Source organism: Halichoerus grypus, chromosome 5, assembly GCF_964656455.1.
Source record: "Halichoerus grypus chromosome 5, mHalGry1.hap1.1, whole genome shotgun sequence".
NCBI classification, from domain to species: domain Eukaryota; kingdom Metazoa; phylum Chordata; class Mammalia; order Carnivora; family Phocidae; genus Halichoerus; species Halichoerus grypus.
In genome coordinates, this window is record NC_135716.1 from 31,054,614 (window position 1) to 31,068,390 (window position 13,777).

The 13,777-nt window shown below is 38.1% G+C and overlaps 1 protein-coding gene and 1 pseudogene across 5 annotated transcripts in view; both read right to left on the reverse strand.

Annotated features, from left to right (window-relative positions):
- Window positions 1-13,777, reverse strand: part of OXR1 (oxidation resistance 1) — a 437,299-nt gene that overhangs the window by 115,667 nt on the left and 307,855 nt on the right. The window contains exon 1 of one of the 5 annotated variants that reach the window (XM_036083879.2): window positions 2,930-2,963. The exons of the other annotated variants lie outside the window; for them this stretch is intronic. Coding sequence (XP_035939772.1) covers window positions 2,930-2,948 — 19 coding nt within the window. The 5' untranslated portion in view covers window positions 2,949-2,963. Of the gene's footprint in view, window positions 1-2,929; window positions 2,964-13,777 lie in introns of those variants that run through there. 5 annotated transcript variants of the gene reach the window in all.
- On the reverse strand, window positions 6,982-7,123 carry LOC118530428 (small nucleolar RNA SNORA62/SNORA6 family; annotated as a pseudogene).

The following is a 13,777-nucleotide window of genomic DNA, read 5'->3' on the forward strand; positions in this document are numbered from 1 at the left end:
TTTAATATTGATGCTTAAAATTTATAATCAAACAGTACTTCATTGTTTATAAAGTGCTCTCATATATATTTCATATTCAATATTTTTACTGGTTCAATTTTTTTTCTTTTTACAAATTGTCCTAACAATCCTATGATGAAGAAACTATTCATATTATTTCTGTTCTTTGGATGTATAATTTGAAGCTCTGAGAAAAATTACTGGATCCCTAAGTACTCATAGTTTTAAGGAGTAGAACCATAACTTGAACCTAAGCCTTTAGTTTTAAAAATGTGTACTCTTTCCATTTTATTACAGTTAAATTTTGGTAATTAATTTACTAATAAAATTCTCTGAGTATTTTCCAGAGGAGTTCAGTCAAGACAGTTGGTTCAAGAACAGGTAGAATCAGTGTGAGGGAATCAGGGTGAAGGAAGGTAGTGAGGAGAGACCAAAATTGGTTATGGAGAAGCCACATAACAGAAAAAGAATACTCTCAAAATATTTGAATGTGAAATACACAGCCTTTAGTATATTATACAAGTAACAGATCAATCTATATTTTTACTGCCATAGTTCATCGTATCTAAAACAGAATGTCTTATAAGATGCATCGCCAAAAGTAAAAAAAGGAAAACAAAACCCTGCCAATTAAACCATGTTATACCATTGATTATAAGATACTTTCAGATTTTAAAAAACTAAATTGTGAAAGAAAAAAAAAAAAGGCCAATCTTAGAATCAAAGAAATACAGAAGTGGTAACTGCAGGGTATTAAAGTTCTCAAAATTAGTCATAACACCACCTTACTAGACAATCAATAAGCATTTATTAAGTGCCCATGGATGGGCATGACAAAGCAAAATACATAATCTAGGTGAAGAAGCTTAAGTGCTACATATGAAATATTAATTACCATCCTTCAGTTTCACAATGTTGACCACTGTTGAAGAAAACAGATCCACTTATGCAAAAAGATGTCTGAGTGTGCAAGTGTCAGGAGAGAAGGTAAAGGAGGGAGGAAGAAGAGGAGGAGCAGAGGAAGCAGTTGGGGGAGGGGAGGATGCTTGGAGGACAGGCAGAAGAATGGAGGAGGTGTCTAATTTAGCCAGAAGCTTCACTGAAATTCAACGGTGGTCTGAAACCTGTCTGCACCAGATCTCCTGATTATATAAATAATTGCTGTCCTGTATGTGAACAACAGCTTTGAAAAACGGTTGCATACATTTTTATAACATTTATAGCTTCACGTCTAATACTAAAGATTTTTCCATTCTTGCATAGTTTTTAAATCATGAAGAAGGAAAACTAGATAATTTTAATATTTCTCAAATTTGAACTAAATGTAATGATTAAATGTTGGGCAATGCTTGGAAATTAAATTTTATAATGACTGGTTATTAACTTCCTTGATGCCTGAAAAGCTTTAGAATTTCTGATTAAAATTAAAAAGTTGTTTGAGCTTAAACTAATCATCTAAATATTTTACTTGGGCATTTTACATATATCATGATTATCATCACAAAATCCGTGTGCTGAACTGGAAAGATGAAATTAGATTGTTTCTTTTTTTTTTTTTTTTTTTTTTTTTTAAAGATTTTATTTATTTATTTGACACAGAGAGAGAGAGAGGAATCACAAGCAGGCAGAGTGGCAGGGAGCGGCAGAGGGAGAAGCAAGCTTCCCGCGGAGCAGGGAGCCCGATGTGGGACTCGATCCCAGGACTCTGGGATCGTGACCTGAGCCGAAGGCAGACGCCTAACGACTGAGCCACCCAGGCGCCCCAGAAATTAGATTGTTTCTAATTAAAAACATTTCTGTTTCTGTAATGAGAGTTTCATACATAAATTGCCCTATAATATGTGAAATGACTGCTTTTGAAATTACTCAAATAAAAAGATACTCAACCTTTTAACTAGGCATTATGCTCATAAATTTATTACTAATTTGAAAGAGATAATATCCTCAACATCATTAAGCCTCATGACTAAGTGGTAAACTGGTAAACTATTATACATTCTGATGTTGTCATATAGTTGCTGTGATGAGGAAAAACTAACCTAGTAATGGAAATTACTTCTTTTGAAAGGCAAAATTATAAATAAATAATAATGCAGGGCAATTTCATTTTTAAAAGTCAATAATGAATTCCATCTGCTGCATGCCATTAAAAATCAAAGAGGTTACTTACATGCTTCAGATCTTTTTATATCTTTATTCCTTCTATTTAAAAGTACAGGTCGATCCATCAATAATAATGTTATTTTGACTTGTTTGACCAAAACTTTAAAAAAAAAAAAAAAAAGACGAAAACCTCCTATTTCTCTCCTCATTTCTCTGGAGCCCAGAGAACTTAAAGGAATAAAATACTAAAGGAAAACAAATACATTTAAGCAAACTGTTAAGAGGATGGTTAGGAGAGACTAATGAAATTAATTACCAGCCATTGAAACCCAGAGCATTGGTGATAAAATCTGAGCATGTGGCTCGATCACTAGTATTTCCCTACCTGTGTACAATTTTTCAGTTAGGGACAAGGTAAGACCATATGGAAACCTTACTGACAAATGATTTCCTGTGAATGAATGAAAAGAAGTCACTAACGACTTGTCATAAATGGCCACTGGACATGAAAACAAACTCTAAATCACTGTGTCTGAATCCATTTCTGAGAGCACCTCCTGATAGAATCACACTTAGCAGCAGCACCTATAGCAAATCAGGGACAAAAAATATACATGCACAGAAAGTCTTGTTCATATCCTATATTTAGATTTAGTATTTCAACAGAGTTTACTCCCTCTGGGCCTCCCCTATCAAACATGCCCTTTCTAGAGGCAGTAACTAACATATCCATATAGCTTATCTGGACTTTAAAAATACAACATAAAGTCAGCCTTCTCTGACTTTCCAAAATGACGTGTTTAAAGCAGAGAGCACTTGCACATACCTTTGCGAGGGCAGAACATTTCTGAGGTCCTCCTTTCAGACCTATTCCGCCAGCAATATGCTGCTTTCAGGAAGAGAGGACAGGGATTGTGGTTCTTGTGCTTCCCTGGGTAATACAGACTTCCTCTCCAGGAGAGTGCCCTCTCCTCCCACCTGGGGCCTGACCCCTTGTGGCAGTGTGAGAGATTCGGAAGTTTCTGTTTCGGCACACAGGAAACTACCCGCCTCGTGACTGTGGACTTGCTCTTGGCTCACTGAACGTTTGGGAAACAGTGCCAGCATGCTCTGCATAATATGTTACCAAGTTGACCCTACAAGTCTATCATGGAGTGAGATAAAAGAACTCAGTATCTAACTTCTGTACAGTTTCTTATCATAAAGTAAATCAATGGCATGACCACCTTTAATGAATCTCTATTATTCAGCCTTAATAGCTCTGACAGGCAGTAGGTTTGATAAGCTGGGTACTAACCTAGCTGGTGTTTTGTACCTTGACAGATTTTTTTTTAAGATTTTATTTATTTGTCAGAGAGCGAGAGAGAGCACAAGCAGGGGGAGAAGCAGGCAGAGGGAGAAGCAGGCTCCCCGTGAGCAGAGAGCCCAATGTGGGACTCGAACACAGGACCCTGGGATCATGACCTGAGCCGAAGGCAGACGCTTAACTGACTGAGCCACCCAGGCACCCTCCTTTACAGATTTTTAAATGCTGCTGGCTCACTGTCCCAACCTAAGTTTGATTTTTTTTCCCCCCAGAACCTCCTACTGCATCATGAGACTGTATACCTTATACTAATATTATACTATTATGGTTATTTCTTTCTGTATTTTTTTCCTATTAGGACAAGGAGAGAGTCCTCCACAATATCCATCATGGTGCTAAACACTTAGTAATTGAGTGAATGGATAGAAGTCATAATAACTCTCTCCTTCCTACCTGGTCCCCTCTTAATCCACATTCTCTGTTAGCTTTATGGAAGCAGATGGCAGCCTCTAGGGCCTGAGGCTCTCGGACTCCCTGTTCATGTCCTCAAACTTCAGAATCCTGGAGAAGATTTTGGTGGACGCTTCTCTTTTATTCTCCCCTGTCATCACACTTTTATGAGATCCTTCAACACAGCTCACTGAGATCCATACATATAATTCTGTATTTTATTTGGGGGTAGGATCTGGCTCTTTTTAAAAGCAAGACTTCATGTTAGAAGAAGAAACACACACACACAAACCCTGGACAAAATATAAATGCACGGTTTTCAACATCTGCAGAATATGCAAAGGAGGGCTTTGACATTTTTACGTCTCACATAGATGGTAATGTTACCTATATTTGCATCATGTTTGAATACAAACAAGAAAGCTACAAAAACACTTATGCATTCATATCAAACACACTTGTGAACTGGGATATGACAGGTGCCTCTACGAGGAAATAACTACATCTATATATGTGCCGTATCTATACAAGATATGTATTTCCCAATATTTTGTCATTTGCTCTTTCTTATTTGCTCTCATTAGGAACCTGATAGGAGTTAGACTTGACTCACTTGTCAGCTAAGTGTAGTTCTTTCAGGGATTTGTAAGACCAGATCAATCTTTTAATTGTGCTTAGACCCGTCCATTAGGCATCCGATGAACAGTTTCCTATGAGTAGTACCGGCTCTTGGACATTCCTTTCTCTTAGCTGCTCATCATCTTTGGGATCCAGGCTGCTGAGAGACTCTCATTTAAAAATATTTTGGGGCGCCTGGGTGGCTCAGTCGTTAAGCATCTGCCTTCAGCTCAGGTCATGATCCCAGGGTCCTGGGATCGAGCCCCGGATCGGGCTCCCTGCTCAGCGGGAAGCCTGCTTCTCCCTCTCCCACTCCCCTGCTTGTGTTCCTTCTCTCACTATGTCTCTTTCTGTCAAATAAATAAAATCTTTAAAAAATATATTTTAAATGCTGTGATCAGAAATGCCACTGCTTCTACATCTCCTTTAGTTTTTATTCTAGATTCTTTCTCTAACTTAGTTTTTTATTTTTCTAGTTTACTTTTCATTTATTTTTTATATCTGTTATTACAGCATGTAGATTGACCAATTTCTGATAATGTGATTTTATTTAATTTTTTTGAAAGCATTCTAAAAATTTTATTATGGTAAGAAAATTTAGCATGAGATACATCCTCTTAAAGAAATTTAAGTGTACAGTACATTATCATTAACTATGATAATGTTACTTTAAATGTCCACGTCTGTTGGTTTATTTTTATGACATGGAGAATTCTGCTTGATCACATAATTAGAGCTTGTTCAAAATGAATTTTGTTTTCGAAGATGGTAGAGAAAAGACCCTTTGCTAATGGAAAATTTATGATAAAAACTCTTTCCAAGACTTGGGTAATTTTGGAGTCATGTGATCTTCCTATTTATAGATGTTAATTGTTGGCAGGTAGGATTATAAAAGTACTTTTGCTAGTATCACACTACAATGCCAAGGATACAGTCTTAACCTGAGATGTGATTGCACCCTTTTCAAAAATCACTCTGCAAAAGACCAAGAACACTTGCCCTGGTCCAGAGAAAACATCTAGCTTCTCTAGGAGAAAAGTTACTTATCAAGTGTTTAACTAATTTTTTTTGAACAAAGGTGGTGTTCTTAAAAGAAATTCTGAACTGCTTATAGTACCCCTTATTGTTGGGTATTTTAAGTGTTAGGCTTCATGGGAAAAGAAGTACCTCACAAAATTCCTGTAAGTTTAGCATGCACAAAAGAGCTTTAACTAAAGCAAATCACGGAGCATGTAATAAAACTTAGTGTTGTTTCCTGAGCGTCGACCAGTTTGAGGCAAGCCTGTGCTAAGCACAGGGGTTACTGTGCTGATTCAGCCATCTGATACACACAGCCTTTTAAATTTTCTTCCTTCTTGTGAACATACTTTGTGACTAAAGAAAAGAAGTCTCTCATAGTTCTGTGCTTTTTCCCTTAGGAAAAATGTCACATATTAAGCAGGGAGCATGTTTTCCATTCTATTCTTCCCTCCTGTTCCATTCCTCAGCAATCTGTACTCAGTAGTCAGCGTACCTCCTGCCTTGGCTGGGCTACATCAGTGAATGCAAAGGTTGCAGAGTGAGGAACAGTTAAGGCTCCAGAGCCAGTCTGCCTGGGTTCAAATCTCTGTTTCTCCACCTTCCAGACATGAGGTCTGAGATCAATCATCGACCTCTCTGCCTCTCAGTTTTATCATCTATGAAACCAGGATTTTAACACTTCCTACCTCATAAGGCTGCTAGAAGGATTAAAAGATTTCATACATACAAGTACTTAGAACAGTACTTGGCATGTAATAAGTACTCAATAAACACTAGCTTGTTAAATTATCATTATGAAGAGAGAGCTATACAAGTATGTGTAGATGTCTCACATATTGCCTTCCACGTCAAGATAAGCCATGTTTATATAACAGTCTTTATAATGCAGAAATTTCTTAGGATGAACTTTTCAAAACAAAGCCTGAATAAACAAACAAGCAAAAAGCGGAATCAGACCTATAAATACAGAGAAGAAACATGGTGGCCAGAGGGGAGGAGAGTAGGGGGAATGGGCAAAATGGGTGAAGGGGAGTGGAAGCCACAGGCTTCCAGTTATGGAATGAATAAGTCATGGGGATGAAAGGCACAGCACAGGGAATACAGTCAATGATATTGCAATAGAATGGCATAGTGACAGATGGTAGCTACACTTGTGAGCATAGCATATGTATAGAGTTGTTGAATCACTATGTTGTACACCTGAAACCGTAATACCATGCGTGAACTATACTCAACATTTTTTTTAAAAACCTTTTATTTTATTTCATATTTTTATGTTTTATTTTTTTCTTAATTCTCACTCCAATAGAGTTAACATAGTGTTATATTATTTTCAGGTGTACAATATATTGATTTAACAATTCTATACATTATTCAGTGCTCATCACGTTAAATGTAGACTTAGTCCCCGTCACCTATTTCACCCATCTCCCCACCCACCTCTCTTCTGGTACCCAACAGTTTGTTCTCTATTCTTTTTTCTTACTTGTAGTAACAATTACTATCAAACTTCACTCATTGGGCCAGAGACCCTTGTGGTGTTAGTGAAAGACTTGCCCCTCGTGTAGCACCCTACCTACACTTGTGAGTTCATCGGCCAGCCAAGTTTGTTCTCTATAGTGGAGTTTGTTGTTTGGTTTGTCTCTTTTTTCCTTTGTTTCTTAAATTCTACATATGAATGATCATATAGTATTTGTCTTTCTCTGACTTATTTCACTTAGCGTTATACCTTCTACATCCATCCATGTTGCTGTAAATGACAAGGTTTCATTCTTTTTTATGGCTGAGTAGTATTCCACGTCTTTATCCATTCATCTATCAATGGGCACTTGGTTTGCTTCCATAATTTGGCTACTATAAATAATGCTGCAGTAAACATAGGGGGTGCATATATCTTTTTAAATTAGTGTTTTCATATTCTAAAAAAAGCTTTTCTTAACTGTCTGATTCAGAAAATTCAAAATTATCAAGAGAAGAGATACAGAAAAGAAATAAAAGAAAAAAGTGCAGATCATAGTGACAAATGAGTTTTAGGCTGGATTTCAAGATCTTATGATAATGTCTGTAGAAGAAAATGAATGGTTATACACATAACAAGCTATATAGTATGTGAAAATTATAATACTCTAAAAGAAATACATTAAAGTTAATGTCTGATTAAAATATTTACATCAAGGGTGCTTTGGAGACTGCCTAATAGTATATATTTTTAACTTTTTACTTTATAAATTATTATAATTATTAATTATAAAATTTCACTGAATATGAATAATGTACCTTAAGTATACTGTCCTCATTTCTTTTTTTTTTTTTTTTTTAAATATTTTATTTATTTATCTGACAGAGAGAGACACAGCAAGAGAGGGAACACAAGCAGGGGGGTGGGAGAGGGAGAAGCAGGGTTCCTGCCGAGCAGGGAGCCCGATGCGGGGCTCGATCCCAGGACCCTGGGACCATGACCTGAGCTGAAGGCAGCCGCTTAACTGACTGAGCCACCCAGGTGCCCCTACTGTCCTCATTTCTATATGATGTTCTGCTCCAGTTTCTCTTCTACCTTTACTTACATTTATTTTGCATAAACTTGAAAATAGTATGCTTATCAGAAAAAAAATTTTTTTCAGCCAAAGGAAGAAAATCTTTAGGATTATGGACATCAAGAAGGGGAAACAACAAAGATCAAGTAGAAGAAAATGAAAGAGAAAAATGATGAAATGATTAGAGACTGATTAATAAGAAAAGAAAATGGAATACATATCATTTTAGAAAATAATTCAAGATCTTTCAGTCATATAAATCAACCCTGGAAAAAAGCAGCTCTCTTGAAAAAATAGAATGAACTTTTGTTTGTTTGTTTGTACATTTTTTTTTACCATACAGAGATATGTAAATTAAAATTATACTATATTTGGTCTATTTAGACCATGTGGCTAGAAACTGATGTAAAAACTGGAATTCATTACTTTATTTTTTAAAACAATGTATTACACTTCCTGACAAAAGTCACTGCTATCGTACATCTCCATCACTATCCAAAGGCTAGAAAGGATTCTAGACTTCAGATAAGTTAATTTTGGAACAATCAGGAAAGAGTGGGGATGGAAAGGGGCAAAGAGAACAGACTGGGGTGTCAGGCTGTCTGGCCAGCGATGCTAGTTTACACAGGACAAAGACTTTTCTCCACCTGCTGTCACCTTTCTGATACCCGTCCAGTTCTCCAGGGTCTAACAGTTCTGGCTCAGTAATTCTCAGGGCAACATCCTTGCACTGGAGAGACTCCCTCGTGTTGTCCTTGGTCCTCAATATCCCTTTTCCCCACTAATGCATGCAGTCCAGTTTGTGTTCTCAGTCTAAGTACAAAATCATGAGGACAATTAAAATTGATACTCAGACTAAATTAGACCTGACAGAGTGGATTCACTGTTCACCATCACAGGATCTGGCCCTAACAACTCCCTTCCATCCTTATCTTCTTGCTCACTGAGTGTAACACACACACGCCTCTTGGCTGTTCCTTGAACACACCAAGCATTCTCCTGGCCTAAGGCCTTTGCACTTAGAATGTTCTTCCCAGACATTGGCCTGACTTTGCTTCGTCATTATATTTAGGTCCCTGTTCATACACCTCTTCACTAGAGACTCCAGTACCCAAGGAAGCACCTCATGTATGGTTTCCTTTCATGACATTTATCACTAACTGACATTATACATTTCTATGTTTCTGAATAGTCACCCCCACCAGAATTTAAGCTCTAAGAATGTTCAAGTCTTCACATCCAAAATGCCCTCTGTAACATTGTAGGAAGTCAATAAATATCTGTCCAATGACCCAACCAGAAGTTGCTAGGCATATAACAGGTGTTCAATGAGTATCTGTGGAAAACCTTGACTGAATGAATATGTACACACTTTATGCTAGTTCCAGAAATGTATTCATAATAATCCAATTTTTTTGTTATTTTGGTTTTAATTTTGATTTGATCAGACTTGGACTGTCATGAATGTTCTCTAGGGGAATGTCATTTAAGTTGAGATTTAAAGGAAGAATAAATCAGACAAATAGGATTATGTGTTCAACAAGTTGTTGTAAGCAGGGGAAAATGAAACTAACTGTTCAGGGCAGAGAGACTAACATGGGCAAAGGCCTGGCGGCTAGAGAAACCTTCAGCTGAAAGTGAAGTGTGACTGTAGCATGGTAAGGGAGAGGGCAAGAAAAATTTGGGCAAAGAGAGAGAAGAGATATAAGATGAGAGAAATAAACAAGAACCCACACCTTCATGTGCCTTGTAAATTATACTGAGGATGTGGATTTCAATCTGAGGGCAATAGGGAGACACGTAGACTTTTTATTTTATTTTTTTAAGATTTTATTTATTTATTTGAGAGAGAGAGAATGGGAGACAGAGAGCATGAAAGGGAGGGGGGTCAGAGGGAGAAGCAGACTCCCCGCCGAGCAGGGAGCCGGATGCAGGATTCGATGCGGGACTTGATCCCGGGACTCCAGGATCATGACCTGAGCCGAAGGCAGTTGCTTAACCAACTGAGCTACCCAGGCGCCCCTAGAGAGACACGTAGACTTTTAAGCAGAGCATTAAGAGATGAAATTATCCGCAATACAGGAGATGGATTGGAGGGGGACACATTCTGAATGCAAAAGACCACCTGGGAGGTGATTATAATCCATTGTGATATTGAAGCTGAATAAATGTGAGGGCTGAAAGAGTAGATCCGCTGAAGAGACTACAGGTAGAATAGTATAGAATAGAACAGGATTCCTTGAGAGAGTGTAGCTGTGTTGGTGGGGGAGATGTGGTAGGGGAGGTAGAGGAAAGAATCTAGTTTGGTAACAGAGAACAATGAAGGAACTCAGGTTAAAAGGGACCTAATAAAACCAATTGTGGAAAGGTTGATTTTGAAATACCTGTGGAATATCCTAATGGATATGTTTAGTAAACAGCTGAATTTATAAGTCTATTGTTAATTATAATCTTTTTGGCTAGAAATTTAGATTCAAGCATCATTTGCTCAAAGATGTGAATTAATATTGCTTAGGATAAACGTTTTCTCACTATTCTTTATCTAGATTCAACTACTGTTAATATTTAATTCCTTTTCTTTTACATTTGTGTTTTCTTTCTCTCTGTGATATTTATGTATGTACACACACACACACACACACAATGTGCATATTTGCTGAACCATCTGAGCCTAAGTTACATGCATCATGGCCCTTTGTCCCTAAATACTTATGTATACTTCCTATGAATACAGATGTTTTTACATAACCACAGAGCTGTTTTTAACTTCAATTTCACATTGACATAATACTTTTATATGATCTGTTGTCTGTATTCCAATTTTGACTACTGACCCAGTAATGACTCCAGACAGCATTTTTAATTCTGAAGTAAAGGTCAATTTCTTCTGTTACGTTTAGCTTTCACAACTACACAAAAATCTAAGAACCACATTCAGTAGTTGATTTTGTTTGCATTTTCCTACCTACAAAAGAAGTAATAAGGTTTGTAAGGATATTTCCTTATATTACTAAAGTCCATTTCTTACAGCTTTTTATTTATTTTTTTTTTTTTAAGATTTTATTTATTTGAGAGAGAGAGTGTGTTTGTATGTGAGAGGGAGAGGGAGAAGCAGACTCCCCACTGAGCAGGGAGCCTAACATGGGGCTCAATCCCAGGACCCCAGGATCATGACCTGAGCTGAAGGCAGACAGGCGCCCCATTTCTTACAGCTTTTCAAACTCTACGGTTTCATCATCAATAAAGGGAAAAAGCCACCATGTGAATAAAAAAGTGTTGCCAAAATTGACCTCCTCTGTATAGTATTTGCTTTTATACTTTTTATAAATAAACAACAAAGCTACTTAATGTGCCAGACAACTCTTCCTATTACTAAGATCACCTAGTTTGAGTTATATTATTTTTTTCTCTCTTCAGGAAAGTAACCAATTAGGAAAGGATAAAGAGCAGTGGTGGAGGGGGGACAAAGTCTATTCAGAGAGTATTGTTTATAATTAAGGTCACCTCTAAGAAGTATCAAAATTAGCTAGAGCTAATTCACTAGGCTGTCAGTAGGAGTTCAGAGTAGGGCAACATAAACCATCAGCATTCCAAACCTAGCATGACTAGAGTGGCACAATGGGAGGCTTTATTTATAGGAATCCTTTGCACCCACTTACAAAGTTGCTAAACTGGTTTCTGTTTCCTTTGTGGGTGTTCTGGTAAAAGAAGAAAAGCATGCTTTGGCTTGTCACTGAGAGTTGATCTCTAATGGAAAGGGAACAGACTTATCAGGATTATTTAACTCCACAAATGCCCTAATTTAACATGGGTAAAAGCCACCCACACATGGACAAATGCCTTCCTTCCCACACCACCCCTCTTTTTATGCAGATATAAGAACTGCACGTGGATTAATCTGCGAGCCATGTCAAAGGCAGAGGTTTGACAAGTCCTAGATCTCTGATTTAAAAAAAAAAAAATACATATAGCAGTCCTCAAGTTGTCCTCAGAAACCACCACCAAGATGACCAAACTACGATATGTTTGTCATTAGGCTACTGGAAGATTTGCCACTAAAATACATAAACTCCAGCGAGCCTTCATAAAACAGAAGCCTTAAAAACAAAGTCAAATGGCAGGGCTCCAGGGCAGTGGTAGAGCTAGGGTCTCTGAAATCAGATACATCTGAGTTTGAATTCTCTCTGTCACTGACTGTGTAGCTTTGGCTGAGTTATATAAAGCTCTTTAGCCTCCCACGGCCTCACTAATGAAAAAGGAGAAAATACACCTTCCTGCCAGGGCATTACATTAGGATTAAATGAGATCATGCATGTACAATGTCTAAGGACAATGTCTGCAAATGGTAGGTGCTTAAAAAGAATTCCCTGAGCCCTTCAGTGTGCTGACAAAGATGGAGGCCAAAGGAATGGAAAGGAAGGACCTGAGGCTTCCTGGGGATGGAGGCACAAATCAGTGAAGGAAGGAAAGCACGAGACAGTTAGGAGGCTCTGCCTATATCCTGACAAGGGCACAAGAAGCTTGAACTTGGAGAGCACTTGTGAGTGTGGGAAGGAGTCCATGTTCACATGTGCATGTCAGAAGAGTAGGGCCACTCTGGCAACCAGCAGGGATTAAGGATATTTTGAGTCAAAAATGGTCACTTGAATTCTGGAGATATTTTCTGGGACACAGAGAAGATTAAGGAGGAGTTTCCCAGCTCAAGCTGGACATGCGGTGCTTTAGGCTTGACAGAAAGTTCTACTTGGTGCTTTAAGCTTGACAGAAAGTTCTACTTGGGGGGGGTCAGCTACATATAGGTGAGTTGATACCCTCACAGAAAGTATCCTCAAGAAAGAAGTGTAGCACGAGAACAGGAAAGCCGTAGACCATGTGTACTGAGGTCAGACGTAACAACCCTGTTCTTTTACAGCTTTAAAGGCAGAGTGCCAAAACAATGTTTGTAAAAGGTACTGAAATGCAGTGTGGGAGGGCTTTGTGCTTATCTGGTTTCTGGGACATTGGTCAGATGGCATCCTCTTTAACAACAAAAACCATTCAGAGAGGGTTGCTTCCTCTTTGGGGGATTAAGAACAGCAAAAACTAACATCCCCTGTGTGTTTACTTAGTGGCAGGTACTCTGCTGTGGTAGGAAGAACAAAAGTGTCCCTGTCCTAATCCCTGGAACCTGGGAACATGTGACCCTACTTACATGGCAAAGAGGAATTAAGGTTGCTAATTAATTGGCCTCGAGATAGGAAATTATCCTGATGGGACCGGTGTGATCACAGGGGTTCTCATTAAGTAGAGAATGGAGACTGGAGAGTTGGTGGCTGAGTGATGGGAAAGACTTGACTGGCCACTGCTGGCTATTGGAAGATGGAAAAGGCAAGAAAATGGATCCTTCCCTAGAGTCTCCAGAAAGAAAAGCAGCCCTACCCACATACTGACTTTAGCCTTGTGAGATGCATTTTGAACTTAGACCACCAGAACTATAAGATAATAAATTTGTGTTGTTTTAAGCCACTCACTTGTTGGTAATTTGATACAACTGCAACAGGGAAACCAATACATCTGCTAAATACTTCACATGGCGCATCTGAGGCAGGACCTATTATTAATCCCATTTTAGAGAAAATTAAAAAGAAGTCCTTGAGAAGCTTAGAGAGGTCCTACTCTGGTGTGATACCAAAGCCCACGCTCTTAACCACTATTTTCTCACCCACCAAATTCTTCCAAAAGATCTCAAGAGGGGCCTCAAGTTATC